The 12,878-nt window shown below is 37.1% G+C and overlaps 2 protein-coding genes across 2 annotated transcripts; one reads left to right on the plus strand and one right to left on the minus strand.

Annotated features, from left to right (window-relative positions):
• The first annotated feature begins 4,719 nt into the window (after positions 1–4,719).
• Srr (Serine racemase) lies at positions 4,720–11,064 on the plus strand. Its single transcript, XM_089094919.1, has 3 exons — positions 4,720–4,766; positions 7,913–8,138; positions 10,837–11,064. Exons 1-3 carry the CDS (start codon positions 4,720–4,722, stop codon positions 10,975–10,977), a joined length of 414 nt encoding a protein of 137 aa, XP_088951045.1. The 3' UTR covers positions 10,978–11,064.
• Positions 11,065–12,025: 961 nt separating this feature from the next.
• On the minus strand, positions 12,026–12,592 carry LOC148948411 (uncharacterized). The gene has a single exon (XM_089094920.1). The coding sequence runs from the start codon at positions 12,590–12,592 to the stop codon at positions 12,026–12,028; it is 567 nt and encodes a 188-aa protein (XP_088951046.1).
• Between the last annotated feature and the right edge of the window lie 286 nt (positions 12,593–12,878).

A 12,878-nucleotide genomic window follows, 5' to 3' on the forward strand; every position in this document is an offset into this window, starting at 1 on the left:
AGCGTGCTTTGCGAGGTCCTCGGTGAGGTGTAGAATCAGTGCAGTTTGACACTTTCGACTATTGAATGGGGAAATCGTTGTGGACTTATCGAGTAAATATGCGGTCGCTTCACTACATACATTTATCTCTTTGTAAAAGCTAGTATTGAGGCTCCGTTCTTTTAGCTCCCTACCTCTGTTGTTATTATCGTGCGAGAGTACTGTGTAAATGTAAATGGCTGTGCTTTCCTTCCTCTTTCGTTTCCTTTTCCTATACGGTTGAGTGATATATAATTAAGCCTTAACATAATTAAGTGGAGAAAATACTTTAGTTTTGTATAACTATATTTTTTCTTAGTCTAAAGATCCACACAATAGGTGAATAGATATTAGCATATACACACAGTTTTTAAACTCGATATAGGTCTCTAACAGAATTTTTGTCAGAATAACGAACTTCGACTGCGTCGGTATAAACTGAGTTAGCCGGAGCATTTCACCACCCTAAGCTCGTGCTAATTTTTACTAATTTGTTTATACTTAAAGTTTGCATAATAGACGCACGTGCAGGAGGAGGAAAGGACTGTAAAGAAAATGAGCAGGCTCCGAAACTTTCAAGCGGTAGTAATTTTAGTAACATAGGTACTGTGACAAAGCATTCATTTGCCGGGTAACTCTGATGAGCGAATTTGAAAATGCAGCCACAATGATAGTGCATTTGGGAGGGAGCAGTGTTATTACACGGTCCTTTTGCTGAAGTGTCCTGATGCAAGGGACAATAAAAAAACGCGTCGCAGGCAGCTACAACTTCAGAGAGAAAGTAGACACGAAGTATATTTTACAAATACCCAAGCGTTTTATAAATTTAAAAAATTTTTCGTTGTTACAACAAGTAACTAAGTAATTATAAACCATACGACGTACAAAGTTCCAAAGGAGTCAAACATAAGAACTGTTGACATCTTCCATCCAAACCATTAAAACAAATAACTGGGCCGTGCTACAAATTAGAGATATAGCATGTGACCACGTGGGGCGGACAAAGCTAAAAAATTAAGGAAACTGAACGAAAGAAAGGGGGGGGGGGTGGGGGGCTTTAAAATTTATAGCGGACACCCGCGAACGAAGGGAATGTTTGCGGTTGAGTTAATTTTCCTTTCTTTTTCTTTTGAACATTGGTAATAATTATTCAAAGCTAATAGTGACAGAGTAGATAATGGTAATACAGGAGGATTTTTATCTAAGGGCAATGAAATAAGCTCCCTGATCTAAAAAATCAATCTCAATATGAAAAATTACTATTGTAATTTGTACTCACAATTAAAAAATGTCCGATTCAATAATGTCAATTAGGGGGTTTTGTATTACTTGATATTTTAAAACAAATACAAGTAAGAAGCTTAATCGTATTTTAATGTAATAACTATACGTACTGTGTTATATCAATGAATTATACTGAATATGAATATTACGGAAGATGCCGTGAGGCATGCCATTTCATAAGGTTGCGACCCATAATCGAAGTGGTTATCGGGGTTTTTTCGATTAATTTTGTTTCAGTTGATCATGTGGTTAAAAAAAATGACTCCAACTGAATTTATAACTTAACACCTTAGTTATAATTAAATCCATTATTAGATAATCTAAAATTATGCATTTCGTTTATCCAATATTCTAATAAAAACTTCCTTTGGATCTAGGCCAGACCACTGTAACAGTACACAGCGGCATCTGATCGTTAAAGACACACAACTACGGGAACGGACCGGAATGTAATGAGACACTTCGTATTTTATGACTTAATTTAGTACGTGTGATTTTTTTTCTCTTGGTACCATAACAATTTAATTAATAATCGAAATTATGTAAATCGTAAACGATACACACGTTTACTTAAACTTTTATATACAAAAAAATTTATACATAGCCAAACCACTGGGTATGAAATGAAAATCCCCTACTTATGTTTCTATTTATTTTTCGGAGTATTATTGGGAACAAGTTGTTAATAAGCTTCAGCAAGAAGTTAAAAACGTATAACTAATAAAGGAATTGTGTGCTGTGGTTTCTGTACGAAACATATTTGTCAACGGTCATGCGAGTCTATCGTTTGGTCTGCTATATAATAATATTTCGTAGCGTGCAACTTGAGACAGATACCTACAAAATGAAACGTATGAAATGGTGGTATTTCTGAACAGAAACTTTCGAGCTTCGTTTGGTTTATTTTATATACCTGAACATGTTTTTGTGTTCTTCGCTTAGAAAATCGGTTGGTCCGTACGTTTGTGCTGCTTACGTGACTAAGTGAGGTTGAGATTATTAGGTAGGGTCGGTAAAAATTTTTATATACGGCACCGAAGGGAGGTTCGGGGTAAGGTAAAGGACTGCTTTTTTGTCAACAGTGGGTTTACTGTACGAGTTGTAATGTTTCGTTACTCGATAAATTGGATTTTTAAACATTGTTTATTACGTTTAAATTAGTCAGTTCTGATTGGTATAGTTGGTATATTAAGTAAATTTATGAGCTGTGGGGCTTTTCTGACTGTGCAGAACTGGATTTTTCGGTTTCAAATGTATGTTGAATCTAAAAATACCCATTTAATACTGTTCTGGTCTTGGGAATTGATAGTCCAATATAACTGAAACGGATAAAAGATTATTTTATGTGAACCTTCACCCCTTTTGAATAATTGCAATAACGTCAAGGGTCACGTTAGTCCTTTATTAGATATTTATTACGCGACGTATAACCTGATGCCAGATAATTGAAAGTTATGGATCCGTTATATTCTTAAATAAACTTATACTATAAGATTTGAACTAATAATACTAGATTTTTAACTAATATAAATAGAAGTTCTAAGCTTTCTTAAAATAATAGAATAACACTTTTTATTTTTTAAGCTTACTATAAATTAAAATATCTTTCATAGACGTGTCTCGATATTAGTGTTATATGTATCAGTAGTGTTGGAATTAAGAATAAAAAACACAAACACCCACCAGTCTAGAACTAACTAATACTAGAGAAAAACTTTGTAGTAGTGCTGTTAGTAATTTTATGTTAATTATTATTTTCGTATAGTCCATATCTGCGTATATGAACAAAATATGTCCGATGTTCGGAGTTGGGAAAAAAGACGTTGTTTAGGTGTAAGCGGTTGCAAAATGTAATTCCAAGTATTGATGGTTTGAAAACATTGAACTAATCTAAATTTTAGTGGGAGTAGTTGTTATACGATAGTAGTAAATAACACACTCAATCAGCAATTGATGGGGGAGTGGTACACCCCCCTGCCCTCAAACCGAACTGGTTCATCCCATTAGGTATTTCCAGTTCATGGTTGAGATATGACTGTAAGGTTGTTGGGTGCGATAACCAACGTCCCTATGTTCCTTTATGTCTAAGGTGTTGCTCTGTAGCTCCAGTGTAACGAGTCGTATTATCTTCTTGTGAAATATATTCATGGGATAATTCGGTGTCAGAGCTCAATGACATAACTCAAAAAAAGAATAATATCAGACACTTTATTTGTGAAAATTGTCTCTTAATAAAGTGTAATTCAAATTATTGGATGTTGTACTAATGTTCACTCAGAGCAATTGTAGTGGTTGTCTTTGTGAGAAGTTAACCGTAACTCAACCACTCAAAGCGAAATTTTGTTTTTAGGGGTACACCCCCCTGCCCACTCAACGAATGTGTTAATAAAATTCGTTAGAGAAAGTGAATGGCGGCGAAAGTGCTGTAATGAGGTGGGGTGCTAGAACAAACGGACCGAGGTTAAGGTTTGTCTCAGGAGGCGCGATGGATCGACTGTGGCACGAGCCTACTGCCAAGCATGCTACCTGTCGTCCGGGAATCATGCATTGATAGAGCTCACGGAAACTAACCCACATTTGTTTAAACGCAGAACACTAAGTTTTACAAAGTGTAACTTAATCAATTTTATTTGGTAAGATATTTTTTTCTCTTTCTAAACAAATTAATGGCAAAAAAAATATATTGAACCTTCCTAAACTTAAAAAAAGAGCCTAGGTTATCCTAAGATGAAAATCCTCCGGTGGCTCGCCGGATCACAAGAGGCACTTGAAGTCAGCCCTTCTTTCGACATGAAGGCATATGATAATACTTCTGAATCTAACATGGCACTAAATCAACAAAATGATCAAAACCGTACATTAAGTTTTTATATTGGTCTCTTAATAAAGTTTTATTAATAATATTTTAGTGTGTTAAACTGTAAACTAAAATTAAGTGGATTGGTTGTCTTATTTAGCCTAGCAACGTCCCAAAAAAAATACAACCGCAAAATAGTGGAGAGGTGTACACCCCCCTGAAATAGCCACGCGCGGTTTAATAACCGTCGTGCTAGTCCGGTAAGTTCTGATAACTTAATTTAATGAGGTTGTGAGCGCTAAAACATTAAACGCGGTTCGGGTAGGTCTACGATGGAGCGATGGTGCGACCGTGGAACTTGAATAGTTACCTTCATGTGCCATATAGGCATGTTATCTTCTGTTGATAGAGCCCAAGTAACTAACTCAAATATATTTTAAACTCAGTAACCTTATTTTTTATAAGGGTATCTTAAAAAATCTTACGTAAAATTCTGGGATGTTTTACAAATTTACCATCCTCTAAATTGGAGGGTTTGACTGGATGAGCAGAGAGACAGACTTCACCAACTCAACCCGCCCGTGAGGTGGGCGGGGTCCCCCCCCTGCCCTCTCCAGACTATGGGGCATCTAAGTCTTTATATTCGTGTCAGGTCGTCGATGGTCAGGTAAGTAAGAGGGTTGCTATACAACCAGTCACTATATGCCGTTAGGACTCCGTGGTCGCTATGGAGCTACAGAGGAACGTACATACTTACCGGCATGTGACATATCTGCAGGTGAGCATTCGTTTGTATCGTACCCGTCCCTCACGCAAAAAATTTTTAAAATACGACAATTAATTATTGCTAAGGGTCTAGTAATAAAGTTTTCTTTCTCTTATTGTAGGTTTGGGTCCTGTAAACTCCTAGCACGGTGCTGTCTTGTCTTGTTTTGCCTTGCGAAATCCCTCCACTACTAACACCGCCCGATAGGTTTGCAGGGTACACCCCCGGCCCTCTCCACTCTATGGGACATCCCCGTCTTAAAAGTCGGTTACTGTTTTAGAATGACAGGCCCTGAGGATGGGTGCTAGCACCAACGGCACTATTGGCCTTGTTGAAACCGGTAGTTCTATGGAGCTTCAGATTCACTATCAGACTTACATTCATTTGCCCTATCGTAATGGAATAATTTATTGGACTATCACAATTACATCAATCAACACTTTTTTAAACACATACAATGAATCTTATAAATTGTTATACTCAAAACGTTGAAGAAATCTTATTTTTTTGTGTAATACTGTTAACTCCTATAACTTGGAGTTATAGGCTTTTGTAGAAGATAAAAAGCCCTAACGTAATCCCCACTCCCTGTAGGGGTGCAGGGTCCACCCCCTGCCCTCTCCACACGATGGGACTTCCCAGGCTGTAGAGTGAGGTCCAGTATGTGAAGTTAAGGTCAAGAAGATTTGATAGAGCAATAATAACAAGCTGTGCAGTTCTGGCTCCGGTGTCGCCCTGGGGCTACAGCTTAACGAGTAGACTTATCAGTATGTGAAATATCTTCCTGTGATCTTTTTTTGGTAGCTAAACCGGAAATAAATAAAAAAATGTATTAAAACAGAACATTTAGCATTTCAAAGGTTCTATTAAACACGAGGAAGAAAAAATACTGGAGTGTGGAAACATGTAAAATAAAATAAAGTTGAGTTAGAGTCTTTATTCGATTCGCGTCATCACTCCACCCCTTCACCCTCCATTGAGGTGGGAAGGGTACACACCCTGCCCTCTCCACACGAGGGGGCATCCAAGGCGGTATTTTCAGTTCCAGTCTGAAACATTACGGTAAGTAGGATTGTTGCGAGACACACCTGACCGAGTGTCATGTATGTCACCGTGGTCGCTCTGGAGATACAGATTAACTTATAGTCTTACCTGCATGTGACATATATGAATGTGATCGTTCTATGGCAGTGAACCATTAACTCAATAAAAAAATTTTTACAATCCTTCACTTTCTTTTGGTTAATTGTAAATTAAAAAATATGTCTTCAAATTATGGTAGTTTTGAAAAACGTAAAATCCTCGACAGGGGCGGTCTAGGCTGGGGTATAATATCGGCATCCCTCCCCCCAGTCCCCCGACCGTGAGGGATGAAGGGTACACCCCCGGCCCTCTCCACACTCGGGTGCATCCCTGGCGTTATAGTCAGGTAATGTTTGCTATCTTCAGGACCGGAGGAGGGGTGCGATAAACCCAAGCACGAGGTTCATTGAGGGTTCCGGGAGCGCGCTGTAGATCCAAAGGAACTTGAATTATGACCTGCATGTGACATATCGGAATTTGCGCATTTGATGGTAGTTAACCTGGACATACATAAACAAATTATTACAAACCTACAATTTATAATATATAACTGTCAATTAAAAAAGATTACTTAAAAGTATTGTTGGTTGTAATACATTAAAATCATAGCCAGGGGCGGTCTTGACTCGAGTAGCAGAGAACCATCACTACACACCTCCCCCATCAATTGATGGGGGAGGGGTACACCCCCTACCCTCTCCAACCTATGGGGCATCCAAGGAGGTATAGTCATTTCCGGTCGTCGATCTTACGTACAGGATGAGGGTTGATCAAAACCGTACCGATGTTCATGTAGGTTACCGGTGTAGCGCTAGAGATACTGTAGCATGAGACGACTTCCCTGCATACAACATGTCGGCATTGGATCGGACTTTGGTAGCGCGCCAGTAACCCACTACAAAAATGTTTAAACACAGACCATTAATTTGTTAAATTTGTCTAGTAATACCTCGACTTTTGAAAGAAATTTTTTTCTCTGGAAATAACAATTAACGGCAAAAAAAATATTTTTAAACTCCCTACAATTTAAAAAAGAGCTCTGGAGTACTCAGAGTAAAAATCCCACCCCCCGCCCACCCCCCTTTTCTAGTTACGGTATTGGTAATTAGAATAGGTTTTTACGCTGCAGTGACAATTTCAAGTAACACGGTGACACGATTTCTTCGTTTTACCATAAATGGATACTATGGAAACTATAGTAAGCCGTGAGCTGGCTTTAAGTATCTTGTACGCTGTCTCTGTGCCCAATCTCAATCTAAGCCCTAATCTTTATATTATGAAGGATCTGATCCTTCGAAATCTCTGTAGCCCAGTTTTGCTTCTTTTTTTCCTTCCTTCTTTTAGCCCAGTTTTTTCCTTCTGGATCCCTGCAGCCCACTTGATGGTACTTTGACACAGCGAAAAGAAAAACAACAAGAATTTTTTTTTTTCTACTTTAAATGACAGGAACAATTTACAAGCTGTTGCTCTTATTTTTCTGTTTGCTTGTTGGCTGTTTTTGGAGGAGGGCTAGTCAGGCTATTGTTTGATAAATGAAGATATTCTAGAAAAAAACGAGAGTATACGAGCCATGAGTAAAACACTGTTCGGGATTCTAAAGAAGAAGCTCAGAATCAAGTAAAACAAAATAATAAATATAAATTAATTAAGTAAAGATTCCACGAATATCTCCAGTTTTACCTATAATCCGGTTCAGATTCACAGAGCCAGATTTTTTCCAGAGGCCCGGTTTTAGTGAGAACCGTTGTGATGTAACCATAATAGAATAACAGCTAAAAAATTGGTTATCTAAAATAAGAGAAAATTATATAAAAAAAAGATCAAATAATGTTTCTGTAATATTTTGGTTGCAAATTGGGTATTAACTATTTTTTTCTTTTTAAACAACAATAATAGAACAAAAAATACTTTGTTCCATTATTGTTGGCGATACAACTATCAAGAATGATTAATTCATATTCTAGAGTTGTTGTCCCTCTTTGTGGTGGCAATGTCGATACTACAGTCTTAGGAAGGTGCTTGGAGCGAGGTTTAGCTGTAGATGGACGTTTGGCTAAGTTCACGGGCACAGTTAGTGACAGACCTGGTGGCATTGCAGATCTTACAAAATTACTTTCATCACACGGAGTTTCTGTCAAAGACATCATTCATGAAAGAACTTGGCTTAAAAGTGATGTGTATTCAGTTGAGGTTAGTATACTATTCTAAGCAAATTCCAAATTAGTTTAAAAGGTGATAAAAAAAATCCTTAATTGGCGATAAATCTATCGGTGATTGCACAATTGGCTTGGCACTATTTAAAAGTAAATTTCTAATTGAACGCAATAAAAATCCAACTATTACTACTACTACTAACAAATACTCACTGTAGCATAAGGCCACCTGTGTCCAGGACAGATACTCAGGCTCCTCCTCGGCCCCAGTCGATTCAAAGCTGCGTTCTTTACCCCCTTCCATCAAAGTCATTTAAATTGATTCTTGTGACCTATTCCTCCTCCATTTAATATGCTTTAAATTTTGGGTACTTGTCAGATATACTCCCTACCTAATATTTTAATCTAATTAAAACCTTCGGTTTTCCATAATTTTGAGATTTTGATTTTGATATCCCATATTTTTTTTAATAAAGTATTATATACTCATCATATTTTGATCCCTAAATCCCAAAATTATTGAAAATCTAAGGTTCTAATTAGAAGAAGAATATTAGGCAGGGGGCATATCATTGAAATACCAAATTTTGCTTCAGATGGGTGGCCAAACAGCTAAATATTTGGTAATGTGCCATTCTTTATTTATAAAACGTGGCCTAGCCATCTTAATCGTTCTTCTATTTGGCCCTAGATAGTGGGATTGGAGTACATTTTTATATAGCGTATTGTTCGGTATACGGTCATTCAAACGAGTACCGAAAAATATCCTTAAAAAAATCTTCTGGAATCATTTACCTAGTCTTCCGCAGCTTTTTGAAGTGCTCACTTTTTAAAGCCATATTTGACCACTCTGATTACCATGGCTTCCAATATTCTAATCTTATTTTGAAGACAACTGCGTCTTTTAATTCAACTATTAGTGAAACGTCCAATGCATTTGTGAGTGGGTTTCAATTTGGTATGAGGGCTTGTTTTATATTTCAAAACAAAAAATAGATATTACTTTTGTAAATGAAACAATTTTAAGAATTTTTTTTAACCAAGCCATTCCAAAAATTATAAGGGTTTGCAATAATTTGATTGTGGTATAAAAAAAAAATGAAACATAAAAACCTGAGTAAAGATTGTAGAAGTTAGAGCATAATTTGAATTAACCTCGTTTTTCTTACAGACAGGATGATTAATAAATAACTAGTATCAATTAATGCTGTATTTTCTGGGAAAGGGTAGCATGTTATATAGCAAATTTGACATTTTATAGAAGATTTTCAAGGTTTTATACCGCTATATCAAAGAATATAGGTAACACTGTTTTTTTCCTGGCCATAGAGCCTTACAGGGGAGTTTATATTGAAGTGTAATTTGTTGGGTTTATTGATTGAATAATTGATTGATTGATTGAAAAAAAACTAGAGTCTATAATTTTTATGACTTTTAATTGCCTGTTTTTGTTTTTATTTTTTTACTTGAGAGATTTGTACTTTCTTGCTTGAAAGATTCGAAAGATGCTTGATAGCATGTTCAGTAGTAGATTTGTAATTTTAGAAAGAGTAGAAGGTGTCTGCCTAGACCTTTTTTTTTGCTTTTGTTTTTTGCTGTTGTTTTTTTATTTTTATTTTTGCTCGAGAGATTCTTCTAAACTTAATTAAAGATACAAAAATGGAAATTTACCTAAGGGAGAGACAAGGGCGGATCCAGGATTTTTTTTCGGGGGGGGGGGGGGTTACTAATTTTGACTTTTTCGGGGGGGGGGGTTTACTAATTTTTGACTCAGTTTTCGACTACTTTTACTGATTTTTACCTAGGTTTTACTCATTTTCGACTTATTTTCGACTCGGTCAAAATTTCGGGGGGGGGGGGGTTCAAACCGGGTAACCCCCCCTGGATACGGCCTTGGGGAGAGAGGATCGGTCAGTCAGCATATTTTGATTAGCTGCATCTACTAATAAAAGGCTTTTTGAGCGTGACCCTGGGTTTACCAGGTTCCCCAAAAAAGACACTGCATATTGCGAACAGCTAAGGCCTTGGTCGCGATTAAGATAACAAAAAATAGAACAATACGAAAGAAATACTATAGTATGTCATACAAATTAATATTCTTATTAATAAAGTTATAATCAAACTTTTAGGTAAAAAAATCATAACAATTTAGTAGTTGTATGCCTTCGAATAGTACTTATGAGTGAGGTACCACCATCCCTTATGAGTTTCGGCGTTTTGGAGGACGTAATTGGAAGTGACATAAAAAAGAGACAATTTTAGTTATGGAAGGAAAGTCCAGAAAATACAAAATTATATTCACATTTATAAAATGAACGCTTTAAGATAATCTCAGCATAAGTCCTCTATATTTTAGGCTATTAAACAATGAAATAAATAGAAAGTCAGCAACGTCACTTTGGGAAAGCCAGTTGCATCTATTCTCGATACCTAAGACTCAAATTTCTAGAACCCATCTCAAAAGGAGCAAAATTTATTTTAAACATGGTGTTTTTTTAGGAGATTTGGCCTCATTTCTTGCGGGAAAACTGATGGCCGTCCTACAAACTAAATTGGGGCTTCTGTAGTGGAGATTTGGCATAAGCTTTGTTAGGACTTACTTATACTACATGCTAGCATTTCTTCTTCAATTGCGTTATGTCGTTGTTTTTGAGCTTTTTGTTTGAATTGGTGTTGCACAATATCTTATTTTGTCTTTTCTTTGTTTGATTTATTTATCTTCTGATCTATTTCAGGTAAAAGTTCTATGTGAGACCAGGGATTTTGCCCACTTGCAGACTTTGAAGCAGCTAATGGAAGAGAATTATTCAAGCGTCTTTTTTCGATGTTATGATGAACATGGGAATTCAACGTTTCAGAAACTAGGTCAAAACTAGGCTTTTATGTAAATTGTTCTTTTTCGGTCAGAGAAATTATTAACTTCGTGCTAAACTGTCGTAATTATTAAACTTTTTTATTCATTCTTCCGCTAGTAAGCCTGAAAAAAAGATTAGTGGTGCTTCTAAACTGCATCTTGGGATTTACGCAAAACAAACTACGTAAATGAAATCTATTTACGTTACGTTCTTTTTAGTTTAAATTACGTTGAGCTTGCGTTCTTAGGTAATGAACAGCAAAATATCACCTTTTTGCGTGTTACATAGTGGCCTTAAACTATCTTCTTGGTATAACTCAGCTATATATTCACTTTCCACTTGATATTTTCACCAGAGTGATTATTCTTAAGCTATATGCGTGGTAAAATACAACTATATATTCACTATTCACTTGATATATTCGCCTGAGTGACTTTTTACGGATATCTAAATATCTCTTTGGGATGTTCCCCTATTTTACAAAATCCAAGGGATTTTCAAATCAAAATGTCTTAAGTTACGTTCAGCAAAGGCAAGCCTTTTTTAATGTTGCAAAATGGTTTTCAAATGCGTCTCTAGCAAGGCTCCCATACATAAGGAAGAGTCTTGCCCGAAGACACGGTTGCTCCGCGTTATATTTTTCTGAAATGAATCAGAGTCAAGCATCGATTTCTCGAGTAAGGGACTCTATAGTCTTATGGCTATAGGTTAAGCCAATTCGGAAGCTTATCTTGTCACTATCTTCGCCATGTGTTTTTATTATATCGTTAAGTGACTTATTTGTGCATATCTTCCATGTCTGGATACGAATGTTATTCTTGTGTCTAAGAAAAGGAAAGTCAAGGGAAAGGAAAGGAAAGAAGGGAAGGGAAATTCAAACAGGAAATGCGTGTAAATGCTGTTGAAGATGCTTGTTAGCATGAAATTCAGCTGTCTTATCCCGAAACAGTTTATCAACTGGTATATGCAGGGCTACTGTGTCAATTATGGTTGTATGGATTGGTGATTCCACTTTATAGTGTATCTACTGTTTCGCCTGACTCTCCAAATCCATGACAATACATCGGGTTCAATTACGCAGTCGAATACAAATTTGTAAGCACTTAAAATTTGAAACTAAAAGCTTTCTATATTCGGCCAATAGTAAAGTAAGTTTTGGAGAAAGTTTAATTAAAGCTCCTGCTGGTGGTCCAGCGTAGAGAGATGTGACTCTTCGCCTCCATTTTGAACGGTCCTGCGCAAGCGTGACTTCATTTTGGAGATCAGTACCGATCATGGAGAGGTTCTGGGTAAGGCTGTCCCTCCATCTGAACCGGGGTCTTCCGCGGGGGTGCTTCGAACCATGTTGAGGGGTATCAAAATTGAAAAGTGTGCTAGCGAGTGCTTCTTCTGGCATGCGAATTAAGTAGCCAAACCACCGTAGGATTCTTACGGTGAACTGACGAGAGTTGGGGGTCTGATCTGTTAATGTCAGCAGTCGGTTGTTTGAGACGAAATCATACCACTTGATCCCTTCGATTCGTCTTAGGAAGTTTGTTTGGACCGCATCTTCGGTATAACAAACAGAAGCAGCTACCGGCCGAGTTTTAGCACCGTAGAGAAGGACTTGCGTTATGGTCGTGTTGTAGATCCGCATTTTTGTTTTTCGGCTAATGTTGGGCTTTGACTACAAGGAAAGGCATAATCGAGCCATAATAGACTCGGCTTTCGCGATGCGGGACTGGACTTCTCAATTGAGTCGTCATCCGAGACGGCAGATCCAAGGTAAATAAAAGACTTGACAACTTCAGTAGTGTGCCCTAATACTTTGAATGGTAGTGAGTTGGCGGAATTTCCTGCCAGGTCGATGATCATTATTTTGTTTTCTGCCAGCTAATATATAGACCCACTTTCAGGGCTTCTTCCGACAGTATATTGAGAGC

Source organism: Artemia sp. Qi Xiang Cuo, chromosome 9 (assembly GCF_049724085.1).
Source record: "Artemia sp. Qi Xiang Cuo chromosome 9, ASM4972408v1, whole genome shotgun sequence".
Classification (NCBI taxonomy): Eukaryota; Metazoa; Arthropoda; class Branchiopoda; order Anostraca; family Artemiidae; genus Artemia; species Artemia sp. Qi Xiang Cuo.